This window comes from Lycorma delicatula, chromosome 1, assembly GCF_047948215.1.
Source record: "Lycorma delicatula isolate Av1 chromosome 1, ASM4794821v1, whole genome shotgun sequence".
Classification (NCBI taxonomy): Eukaryota; Metazoa; Arthropoda; class Insecta; order Hemiptera; family Fulgoridae; genus Lycorma; species Lycorma delicatula.
In genome coordinates, this window is record NC_134455.1 from 214,996,024 (window position 1) to 215,008,933 (window position 12,910).

Sequence of the window (12,910 nt, forward strand, 5' to 3'; positions counted from 1 at the left end):
GATACACAGAATAACTAAAGCTTGTTTTAACATTTTTACTAATTAACATTCCTATAAACTGAATGTTAGACCTTAATAAAATAAATTTAAAGAAACAGGTATTCTAATTACCTGCCAATATTAAGATTGAGTATAGCCAATCTATTCTGATCGACTTTAAGTATTGTCAATTTCAGAAGATCTCCAAGACCATCCGGCAAAGTTTCTATCACATTCTGAGAAAGATGAAGATCTGTTAAACTTTCTAGACCACCTATTTCTTCTGGTAAGTCTTCTAGTCTATTTTCCGACACATCCAAACATGTAAGATTTCTTAGATAACCAATTTCCTGAAAATTATTACAATCAGAACTATTAAGTCATTAAAAAAAAAAAATTGTTAGCTGTAGAATAGGAATTTCTAAGATTTAGTTGTCAGTGTGATTACATTCAAAATGAGGTATCAGAGAAAGAATAAAGATGGGACATATATACAATTTTGGATGAAACTGAGAAAAAAAACTGTTAAAAGTGATATGATCATATGAAACGGAAAAGGGAAGATCACCAGGTGAAATAGAGTTTGTGAAGCAATGGATAGAAGAGGACTCAAGGAAGTTGATATGGAAAACAGAGATGGATGGACATTGGGATTACAATAAGTGACATGTACAGCAATGTAATATAATGGAAAACAATTGAAGGTAGACATCAATTACAAATACTGTTCACTAGCTTACTTAGTTCTTTCATTACATCATAATAGTTTAATATATCATAGCAGAATATTAATTTTCATTAATGAAAGATGCAATATGTATCAAAAATATACATCTTATATAATTATTCAATAACAGTAAACACATCAAATCCTGTTGTTAAGTAAGATAATATTGAAAAACACTAGAATAAAATGTAAGGCTATAAGGCCAGAATAAAAAGACCAGTGTTCTTGTTACGCCAAGGGTCGTAACCTGACCCTTGCTAACAACAAAGGTCGTTCAATAATTAAAACAAGAAATAACTGTAGAAAAATTTTAGTTTACTCAATAACAATGAAACTAACCCTCCTACTTTTCAGTATAAACCTGAGCTTTTTTAGGCATTTGTCCCATTTTACTGTTAGTATTCTTATTCTAGTAGTAAAGAATTGTTCACCCTGGCGTCTTGAACCATTCTTATAGCACATTCTTGACCTGCTAATTTTTTCCAACCTTGGTAACAAATCAAAACTATTTGGGAAGAACAAACAAAAACGAATCTGATTGTACAAAATCTGAACTGTAAGGTGGTTGTTCGGTGGATGTGGCAACACTTCCTAACCCAACTTATGAAGAGATTTCCATATCTTTTGAGCAATATGGGAACAGCATTATCATGTAAAGAAATATACCATTTGAGAGAGAACCAGGGCATTTCCTACTTAATTCAACATTTTCTAGCATGTCACAATAGTTCTCACTGTTGATTGTATCCTCTTAAAAATAACTGTGGCATTCCTCATAGACTCGCTACAACTGTAGAGTCCTCAGTTGAACTGGCAGGACACCTGCCAAGACTCCTGCAGCCTCCCCTGACACCATTCTGCATGCTGGATGATTTTGATTACAGCTCTTCTCTGAAGTAAGGCCAGTCTTCCTTCATTCCTTTTGACATCTAGGGCCTCACATCACACTGGTATCACATTGAATATCATGGAGGTCGCCGCCACCATTAACAGCCTTTGTTTCAACATTCTTGGTCCCTTCTTGGTATCCATCAGTTTGCTGAAAACTGACCTTCTCTGCCTTTACAGTGACCTCAGCTGTACGTCTGCCATACCAGCCAGACCTATCCAGCCACAGCCCCAAGTATTTCATTTGTGGTGACTGTTATCCTGAATCCGCCTACCATGATTTCAATTTCACGAGTTTGGCACCAATCCACAACAGCCAGCGTCTGTGTCTTTTGAGCCGCCAACTCCATTCCCCCACGATCAGAACCATCCATCCACCTGGTACACCACCAATGCCAGCTCCATGACCTCCCTCTCAGTGCACACTCCCACCAGCAGCACAAGGTCGTCTGTATACACTAACACCAATATACCTCCTATCCTTTCCGTCAGCATTCTCCCGTACCTATAGTAGGGAGAAGGCATGTCGGTCTATATGTCCTGGTTGTTCCGTTTGCTGTGGTATGAGCAGCAGTTTCCTGCGCTTCCAGTTTTGCAAAAAGCTGCCTGCACTCGGGGCTTTATTGACGGCGTCTTAAGACTACCCATGGGTGTTCTCTCGCTAGTGTTTTCAGTAGTAACCCTGTCACACCATCTAGTCCTGGGCTTTTGTTCGTACTTATTTGTCTTATAGCCCATTGTAGTTCACCCATACTGAACCTACGTTTTTCGTCACTGATCAAACCAACATGCTCCTCTTCCTCACAGGGGCATAGAGTCAGGACCGCCAATTGTAACTGCTCCCTGGAAGGAGTGGGCAGGGACTTACCAAACTTCTTCATCAAGATCTGGTAGGCCTTCCCCATGGGTCATTATTCAGTTCTTCTACTGTAATAGAATAGTGCTTTCTCTGTAGTCTTCATAGTGCCCCTTGAGTCACAGCCCGTAGAGCAGCAATCTCTCCGGACCACCAGTAGACGTTCCTCCTCGGCGCTGAATGTGGTTTCTGACGGTCACATTCTTCTTCTAGAACCCTGGCAAAATTGTCAGGGCTCCACTCCTGCAGTCTCTCTATTCTTGTGGCCACTGTGGCAGAGAACATGGTGACAAGTCTTACCAATGAGCACCAACCATTTCTTGCAGGCGCTTAAGGTCCTCCCATACTCTGGATCACAAATCCGATAGAAAGATGGTCCAAGGTGAACTCCACATAGATCACTTCCCAACCCACGACATCTGTGAGCAGTCAATCACCATGATACTAATGACAGAACCCATTCCCCAACTGATGTAGGTCTTCACCCCTGGAGTATTCAGCACCATCATTTCCAGAGTACCCAGTATTACTGCTTGGGCATACCCTCTTCCCAATGACCTTGTCCTTGTCCTGGCCAGCTCCATGCACTCAGCATTGAGGTCCCCAGTGATGATCATGGGCCGACCCGCCCGCCTCACTAAGTCCTTTAGTCTGACTAACACATCTTCAAAATATTCCATTCGCCTATTGGGGAAGACATAGCTAACCACAACGTATGATGTCAGACCCAACTGCTACAAAACCTCTTCCTCCTTTGACTATTTCCAGTACAGCATATCGGTTGGAGACCGCCGCATCTCCATCCTTGTCCACCACCCAGCCTCCTGACTCCACTAATCTATTGTTGGGCTCGGTTAGAAGCAGAAAGTCCACCCCTCCATCCACCGCAGCGGCCCATAGCAGGTCATGGGCCACCACACACCGGTTGGCATTATTTGGATTCACTTCATGAAGGGTGATGAGTGTAAACCCAGCCTCCAGTCCGATGTCCTCCCTGCCCACAATCAAGGCATTTTTTAGGTGGCAATCTGCTACCTTGTGGCCCATTAATATGAATTTGGAAAGCATCAGTTAAAATTTTCACTGGTTTGCTATAATGAAAATCTCTTGACACTTATTCTACCTCAATCCATTAATAAAAAATCAGTACAATCAGTAACTTTTTACCATATTGTTTAGAATATCCATGAGTGAATTTCAGCCAGTATTACACCTTCAGAAAATAAATATCTATCACGGTACACTGTTCTTCTGCGGTACACATTTCAAACAGAGCCAACATTTTGAAATTAAGAGGAGTAACGGAAATTTTTTCAAACAACTGATATTTTGTATGTCAGAGGTGCCAACTGGAATGTCAGGTTCAATTTATTCTATAAAACAGTTTTCCTGCTGCTGCTATTTATCTCATTAATTACTAAATAACCCTTGTCATTAGTTTTTAGGTAGTCATTAATTTTCAATTTGGCACCGACTTCGAAGAGTTTTAAGTATTATTTTATAGTGCAAATTTTTTAAACTGGTTTTATAATTTTTTTGATTAATTTTATACACGATATGAATAAACCATTTGCAAGAATCACAAAGCTACGAAAATACCCTGCTGAAAATAAGAAAAAGACTAAAGGAGTACTATTGGGAATAAGTTAAGGCTGCAAAGAATGAGTTAAGTATCTCCCTATGAGTACAGGAAGATACTCTCTATTTAATGTTTTCTGATGAAAATAGGAAAAGGAATTCATAGAAACAACCTGAAGAGACCAACAACAAACAAGAGCCAAAGTGCTCTATTAACGCAGCCAGATGTTTTACTTGCCCTCTAAGCTTTCTAGTTAACTTTCTTGAATGTTTGGACAAAGATATTTTGAATAACAAAATGAAATCAAGCTATACACATAATTATGCTTTAATAATGCAATAATAAACAATACATTTTTTTCGGTTAAAAAATCTTCCACTTAAGTTATAGGAAAACTTTCTTGAATGTTTGGACAAAAATATTTTGAATAACAAAATGAAATCAAGCTATACACATAATTATGCTTTAATAATGCAATAATAAACAATACATTTTTTGCGGTTAAAAAATCTTCCACTTAAGTTATAGGAAAACTTCCAATAGTAGCACTACCAAAAGATATTCCAAAACTTAAAAAAAATATATTATCAATATCAGATAGTTGATGAAGAGTTTTCTGTAAAGGCTTTCCTAAAAGTTACACATAATTAAAAAAAAATACATTAAGTCAAATTGTTTTGCCCTAAGTCAAATGTATAAAAACAATATTTAGAAAAAGACATCTCAGATATTATTTTAAAAAATGTTACTAATAATGGAATCACAATAAAAATGACAAAGTAACCAAATTCACAATAACAAAGTTTTTCTAGTCCTTTATACATATGTACAGTAACAATAATATATGACAATCATGTTGGTTTTCTCCAACAGGAAACATGTACACGTTGATACTGCTATATAAACAATCAACAAGAATGGAGAAGTGAATAAAAGATCCATTCACATGAACAATAAAACTAAACTAAAAGTTACCAAGTTAATAACAAAACTAAAACAATCTCTTCCAAGTACTCACTTTGTATGAGGTCTGCTTCAGAAAATAACTGAATATTTTTAATTATGCGCCAAAGGTGATTATTTAGTATCATGTGATTGGCAGCATTTTGTTCCACATAACCTCCTCTGTAACCACATGTTCTTGGATCATTGATATCTCGTTTAGTTTTCATGTTATTCTTATTTGAGTGCAACGTGTTTAAGTGTTAGTAGCGATTTTTGTAATGGGTGATTTTCAGGAGCAACGACACAACATAAAATTTTGTGTGAAACTGGGGAAAACTTTCAAAGAAATGTTTCAACTTTTGAAACAAGCTTACAGATATGATGCTCTGGGTCATATGCAATGTTATGAATGGTTTTCACAATTCAAAAATGGTCGTCAGTCAATTGAAGATTACCCTCGATCAGGAAAGCCTTCAACTTCAACTGACATCTATGTTCAGAAAATCAATGATCTGGTGCATACAAATCACCGACCGACTGTCAGAGAACTTACAGAAGAGGTTAGCATCTCAATTGTATTATGCCATATATTTTCACTGATAAATTGAACATGCATAAAGTTGCAGCAAAATTTGTTCCTTGTTTGATGAAGAAACAGCAGAAAGAACATCGAGTGGATGTTTGTCGGCATCTTCTTGAACAAGCCAATGACGATGAAGCATTCATGCAAAAGATCATAACGGGAGATAAAGTGGGTTTACAGCTATGACACTGAGACAAAAGTTCCATCATCACAATGGATTGGCAAAGGTTCTCCATGCCCCAAGAAAGAATGTCAATCTCAATCCAACGTCAAAGTGATGTTCTCTGGTTTTTCTTTCGATTTTAATGTAATTGTGCATATAGATTTCTTGCCTCAAGATGAAACAGTCACTGTGTGTACTATCAAGGCGTTTTACAACAGTTACGTGAAAAAATCCACATAAAGAAATCAAAGTTATGGCAAGACAACTCATGGTTTGGTTCCTTCACCACAACAACGCACCCGCATACTAAGCTTTGTCAATTCATCAGTTTCGTGCCAAAAATTAGATGAATGTGCACTCTCTGTCTCCCTACTCGCCAGAACTGGCTCCTTGCGATTTTTATTTCCAAAATTAAAGTCAGTGATGAAAGGAAGCCATTTTGAGAATATTGATGGCATTAAAGCGAATTCATCATAGACCTTAAAAGCCGTTTCGAATGAAGCTATCCAGGACTGTTTCGCGACGTGGAAACCACTGGGAAAAGTGTGTGATTAGGGAAGGAAAGGATTTTGAAGGGGACAAGGACTAATAATCTGTAAAATTAATATTAATTAAATAAAGTTTGGTTATTTTCTGAACAGACCTTGTATACAAAGTCAAATAAGAATAATTCATATGAAATTTTATTTTCAGACTTCTGTAATTCAAGTCCAAAGAAAATTATTTTCAAAATTATATTACTTTAACCACAAAGATTAAAATTCTGTGATTTTCAAACAAAAATAGATTTTAACATTGTGACAGGACAGATATCAGTTTTTTGTCTTGTTTAGAGAAACTTTTCTCACAAAGTTATTACCTCTTAAATTAATCAAAATCTTTTTACTACATTATTAACTCTAAATTTCACTAAATCTTAAGTAAATTAACTTGGTCAATGCCAATCAGCGGCAGTCCCCCTGTAGCTTTATCACCCACCTTCCTCTTCCAAAAGCAAACTCTTTTTTCCTTATCCTCATTTCTTTTTCCTTAGATAAGTACAGTGCAAATTAGAACAGCAATACTTTTGAAGTAGTAATCTAGTGTATGTGAAGAACTATCTAAGAAATTTTGTTTCTTTTAGAGGGGTAGTACAAAAAGCCAAACTAGTAGCTTAGGTGCTTACTGGATTAAATCAGGATTCCTATTTCTCATAAAACTAATCTAATTTAATACAAAATTTGAGAGGTGGGAAATACACTCATTACCCATTTAAATTTTCAATCCTTTCAATTAAAAGAATGATTTAGTTAATTTTTAAAAGCATACAATAATTTTAATCTTAAACAGTATAGTTAACAACCATGAACAATGAAATGTTACATAAATAATTCAAATTTTTTACACAACTATTAACAAATTTAAAATAGGCAAAATGTAAAAAGCAATTTTCATGAACTGTCCATAACAGGGTATGATAAAATTCATTTAATGGTAGATACAACATTATAATGGCAGCACATATGTATGAAGATAAAATATAAATAATAAATCATGATAAATAACAAATCTATAACTTAAATAACAAATCTAAAAACAGAAAATATATAATCTAATATTACATTATAAAATGATATTTGAAATTTATAAAAAATATAATCACATACAAATATGATCAACCTAAAACATAATAACTTATGTATAATTTTCAATTTTCTTGAGTTATAAAAAAATTTTAGCTTATTCTTTTCATAAACAAAGTTATTCTAAGTTGTATTTATTTGCAAATTTATCATAATTTAAACGTAGTAAGATGTAGGTATATATAAAATTATTGAAACTTGCAAGAAAAACTGTAAATTCTATTGTCAAATTGTTAAAGAATTTGAAGAGTCCTTCAGCTTCTTAGCACTTCGAACTTGGAGAGTTCTTCAACTTTGTAACACTTAAACAATGGAATGTACATTTTGCATTAAGCTTAAATAAATTAGAGGATGGGTTACATTTAATTTTTATTCTATGTTTAAAAAAAAACTAAATAAAAATTGTTTTATAATACTTACTGATATTTAATTTTTAAATAGTAAAACATTAATTTAACCCTCTCATGAAACATAAAATAAATGCAACATTCAACAAGAGAGACAGTTAAAACTGCCAGAGCAGTGTGAATTTAAAGCCAGTCAAAAAAAAAAAAAAACAGTTAAATGAATCCTGGTATGCAGGAAACAGACAGTAATGTGGGAAAGAAACATTCCATTCCACATCCGTTGGTATTCATTCATTCTACGCTTCATATCTATTTATTTCATTACATTATACTTGTCACTAATTATAATTAACTAATTAGTGTTTTTATTAGACTAAAATGTTATTTAACCTGTACAAAAATATTTTAAAATTTAAAGCAATTTAATCATCGTAATGTTATAAATCATAAAAATTGTAACATTTATAATTTTATTATTCTCGTCTTGAAAATGTATCCCACAAAAAAGAAAACTATAATATATAAAAAAAAATTCTATTTCTACATATTTTAGTATTTAGATATGTTAATTTAATTAACTGACCGGTGGTAAATGCTGAAGTTGATTGTGATCTAGCCATAATTCTTGTAAAGAAGGTAGATTTCCTATGTGTTCTGGCTGTAACATAAAATAGTAAAATTAATGCTACATTACTTTAAAAATTAACTCATTAGAGGTAGGCAGGAATTTAAAAATGATACTGTTTATCACACTAGCACATGTGTGCACACCACCATGCTTATCTGAATTTTTTTTAACAGTTCAATAAGAAAAATTCTGAAATGTTGAATTGGGATTTAACATTCCAATCAAAAATCCCCCCTTCCAGATGAAAATTAATTTGCCATAAAAGTGTAAAAAATTTTTTTTCTAATTCGCAAGTTTTAATTTCAAGCTTTTGAAATATTATCAAAAAGTAATTGAGTAACTGAAGCGGCAAAGACATGCTCACATTCTTGCCCTAACATACTTTTTTAGTACTTAATAAGTATCATAATTGCTATTAAATGAAGTTCTAACTAACCTATATACTGCTGAATGCATGCATGCGTGCAATCAAAGCTAGGCACTAACATGAGTAAATACAAGTACATTAGTGCATGTTTACAGCTCTTCAGTTGTTTACTTTTCCACTTCGATGTTGATTTCATATGCTTTATACTAATTCACTCTTTAGAAGAATAAATATATAAAGAAAAAAACAAGAATTACTCTACCTGATAAATTTAAGAAATTTCAAAATATTTATTACCTATTTCCCCTCCACCAATAAGACAAAAAATAACAGCAGAAAGTATCCTTGTGTACTATATCCTCATCTGTAGTTCCTCATTTGTAGCTCATACTATATCCTAATCTGTAGATGAGGATTTTTAATGCATAAAATTTATTTTCTATAAAACATGCATGAATAATTTAAATTGCAATAAATTATTTTATCATATGGTTCAAAAATAAACAGATTAACCATCTTCACTTGTTGAAAAATATGCATGCCTGTATGTAAGTTTGTGATTAATATATTTCTTTTAACTTAATGTTACACAAATTTATAGCGACAATATATTTCTGCAATTAATACAATTCTTATATGTACACAGTTGTCTAGTACAAACTATTATGAATCATTTCTTGTTTTCAGTAACAAGTAAAATTGTTTTCAGCTTTAAAAAAGAAAAGTCATTTATAATAGCAGTAAATAAAACAATAACATAACTTAAAATGATGTAAAGCAATTTTCTTTTAGAAAAGAACTGAAAAAGCTCATAAAATTACAAAGTTAAAATTAAATTAAGTGTTCAGATATCAAAATAGTAAGTAAGTATTTCCTTACAAAACTAATAATATCAAAAATAATTATTACTGATAATAAGTTTGTAACATCAGCCTTTTAATAACATTATAAATAAACTACTTCTTACCAGCACATCAATTTCATTGTCACCAAGATCTAATCTTTCTAACTTGGTCAACTGTGCCAACGACTCAGGCAATGACTTGAGCAGATTCTCACGTAACTCTAATGACTGTAGACTTGTCAAACTGAAACAAAAATTCAAATATGCTAACTACATATTTGTTAAAATCATGCATCATTACACAACTAACTTGACTCAATATATTTATTATACATACATCATGAGCTCAATCATCAAATAAAAAACAAAAATTCATTAATAAAATACCTTAGCAAACTGTATAGCATCAGATACTTTATCAAAATTTTCACTTACCTCTTTTATCATTCCTCTTTAGCTCTTTTGCAGAAATTTCTATTTCTACAGATCGGATTCTGTTATAAAAAAATATAGTTTAAAATATTAAAAACTATAAATACAGTGAATTACTTTAACCAATAAAATAAAAAAATAAAAAATGTTATAACAACCTTGAAAGCTAACGTACATCTTATACCATTATTACAGGTAAACTGTAATAAATAAAACCTACAAAATATTAAAAAAAAGGAAGAATTTTTTTTGAAAATATGAGCTAACTCATTAATGTCATTAATGCCAACCCTGCCATTTAATTCTTTTTCCTCCAAGCAGATGTATAATACTTTAGATAGAGTAATATATTTTTTGTAAACACTCAGTTTAGAATAAAATTATTCTTTAAAGCTAAAAAAATTATAAACTAAATAACTAAAATTGTCTGTAATAAAGGCAAAAAATACCCCTTTTGCCTTTCTTGCGAAGAGCTCGATACAACGGAACACATCATGTTTGACTGCCAGATGTGGACTGCTGAATGTCGCTGTTGTGAGTTGGTGACAGGGTCTCTTGCAGTTGACATAATCATAGACTAAATGTTATCAGGGGCAGACAGGTTTCATGTGATAACTGAGTTTGTGACACAGATACTTCAGCACAAAGCCAGGGAGGATGGGGTGGCAAAGGGTTGAGGGAGACCTCTGGGGAGCTGCTGTCCGTCTGTGCTTGCACAGGTGGGCAGCAGTGATGAGACACTAGCAATTTCCCATCCCTTCATGAAAAAGTCTGAGACCCGATGTGAGTGCCCTATACCGAGTGCTCTCACTAGAGGCATTGGCGTGAAGATCAAGTCCCAGCTTCTGGGGTGGGGTCCAGGAACAACACAGTTGGGCTTGGATATCCTGCTCTAGGGGTTAGGGGCAGGCAATGAAAAGATCTGGCTGGCAGGCTGACCTATCAGACTAGACTTATGGCCAGCAAACGAGGAGGCCTGTTTGAATAGACAACCCTCTGGGCTGTGCTTTGCTTTGTTGTGGATCCAGCCCTTGGGGTAGGGTGGGAAAAAAGAAGAAAAAGTGAGCTACACATCATTCAAAAGAATTACAAACACAAAAATTGGGTACATAAAGTAATTTTTACTATTATATTATTAATAAATAAGTATGATGCACTAACTACAAATATCAGTTACATTAAAAAAATTTATTCCTAAGGAACACACTATCATAAAAATATCACACAAAGAAATACAAGTTTTTAAAAATATTTAACAAGTTAATGGGTATGAAAACATAAATCTTAAAAATCTTAAAAAAATAAAAGCAAGAAAATCAATGTTACTATTACTACAAATGAAAAAAAAAATTTAATGTAGTTTAGTAAAAAAATATTTTTTTCTGGTTTAAAAACAATGGCTGCTAATGTTTCAGCAAAAAAGTGAATGATTTCACAGTCAATCGATCATTTTCATGCTTTTTGTGATGACAACTCTTCTGAACAAAATTTATTCTGAAATGTTTTAGGACAATATTTATAAACAATACTAAAATGTTCCACAAATAAAAAAGTGAACTAATATTTAACAAACTGCTGGAAATATGGTTCTGATATCCTCATATTTACAGTACAACAGTTTATTCAGTAAAGATGTATTACTTTTAAAGTATTACTTCTTTCCTTCATTTCAATTTGAAATACTGATTTTCAGTAATTTACCAACTCTTATTGCCATTTATATATGGCCTAATGCACAATTTCTTTTAAATGAAGTATTACAATTTTTTTTTCTACGTTACTCCCAAACTCATCTGTAAAACAACAGTTAAGAGTAAATTATTAGTTTATAATGTACATGTGGTTAATGCTGCTCATGACCTTTACTTTCTCCTCCAAAGGAAATTCAATAAGCTACGTAAAATGGAACTGCACACCAAAATACAAAACATGGTTGCATTTACAGCTAAGAGAACCACTCTTAAAATGCATCTCTCAAATTTTCCTGACATTAATAACGTGGACTCGCATAACTGTTACAAATAAACCTTCAAAAAATATAAAACTGTGGATATACTAATTATATAAATAACAGATACTGATGATTAAAAATAATAATAACACACAGATTTAAGTACGTGACATAATTAATTTCAGGATGTAATCAATGCTAACAGAATGAGTATTCAGCAAAAATAAGTGATCCAGAAAGCGCATAATCAAACATCTGATTATCGATTTATTTTCTGAACAATAATGGATAGTGATAAATATTTTAAATGGTTTTTCTAATAAAAAACAGACTTATATTCTTCATGTTATTCGATGTAGATATATGAGCTCAACTAATCCCATAAATATGAATATCATAAACAATTATAACAAGGAATACATTACATTAAATTCACTGTAATTCAATTCTAGTGCAAACATAGCGATCCATTAACAGTGTTCTTACTAGTTGACATATTACGATTTCAGTACTTAGAGAGAGCACATGCATAATTCACTTGAACACCTTTCTCATTACTCTTGAACTGGTCAAGCCCAAGTTCTAAGCAGACAAAAGGAATGCACAGCATTTCAGTATTGTAATGAAGAATGTGTTTTACTAGAGCTACCTTTGTAGTAGTAGCTATAACTTACAGACTGAAATGCACTGCTGTTTATGCTGTAAATCAAAGTTTGAATTATTTTTTGTAGTCCAAAATTTTTTTTATAAGACTAATTTTTTTAACAGTACAAATATTACTTGTACCAGCAGCTCAAAAAGCATTCACATACCCTTACACTACCCTTCATACTGCAACTACACAGAGGTAGGGAATTACATCTTTCTTTTGTAAACAAAATAAACAGAATAAAATCTAATTAAAGTAAAATAAAAAAAATAAAAACAGCAATTATTACATTTTATCATTTTCACTTACAATTAATCTTTACTACTTATCCAGTAATTCATCACTCTTTC

The 12,910-nt window shown here is 32.8% G+C and overlaps 1 protein-coding gene across 9 annotated transcripts in view; it reads right to left on the reverse strand.

Moving 5' to 3' along the window:
• The window catches only part of LOC142328405 (protein lap4-like), a 492,228-nt gene that overhangs the window by 246,523 nt on the left and 232,795 nt on the right, over positions 1–12,910 (reverse strand). For all 9 annotated transcript variants that reach the window (XM_075372138.1, XM_075372147.1, XM_075372166.1 and 6 more), the window contains exons 5-7: positions 9,652–9,772; positions 8,273–8,347; positions 112–329 (exon numbers count right to left, since the gene is read on the reverse strand). In XM_075372138.1, the coding sequence (XP_075228253.1) occupies positions 112–329; positions 8,273–8,347; positions 9,652–9,772 (414 nt within the window). The remainder of the gene's footprint in view (positions 1–111; positions 330–8,272; positions 8,348–9,651; positions 9,773–12,910) is intronic.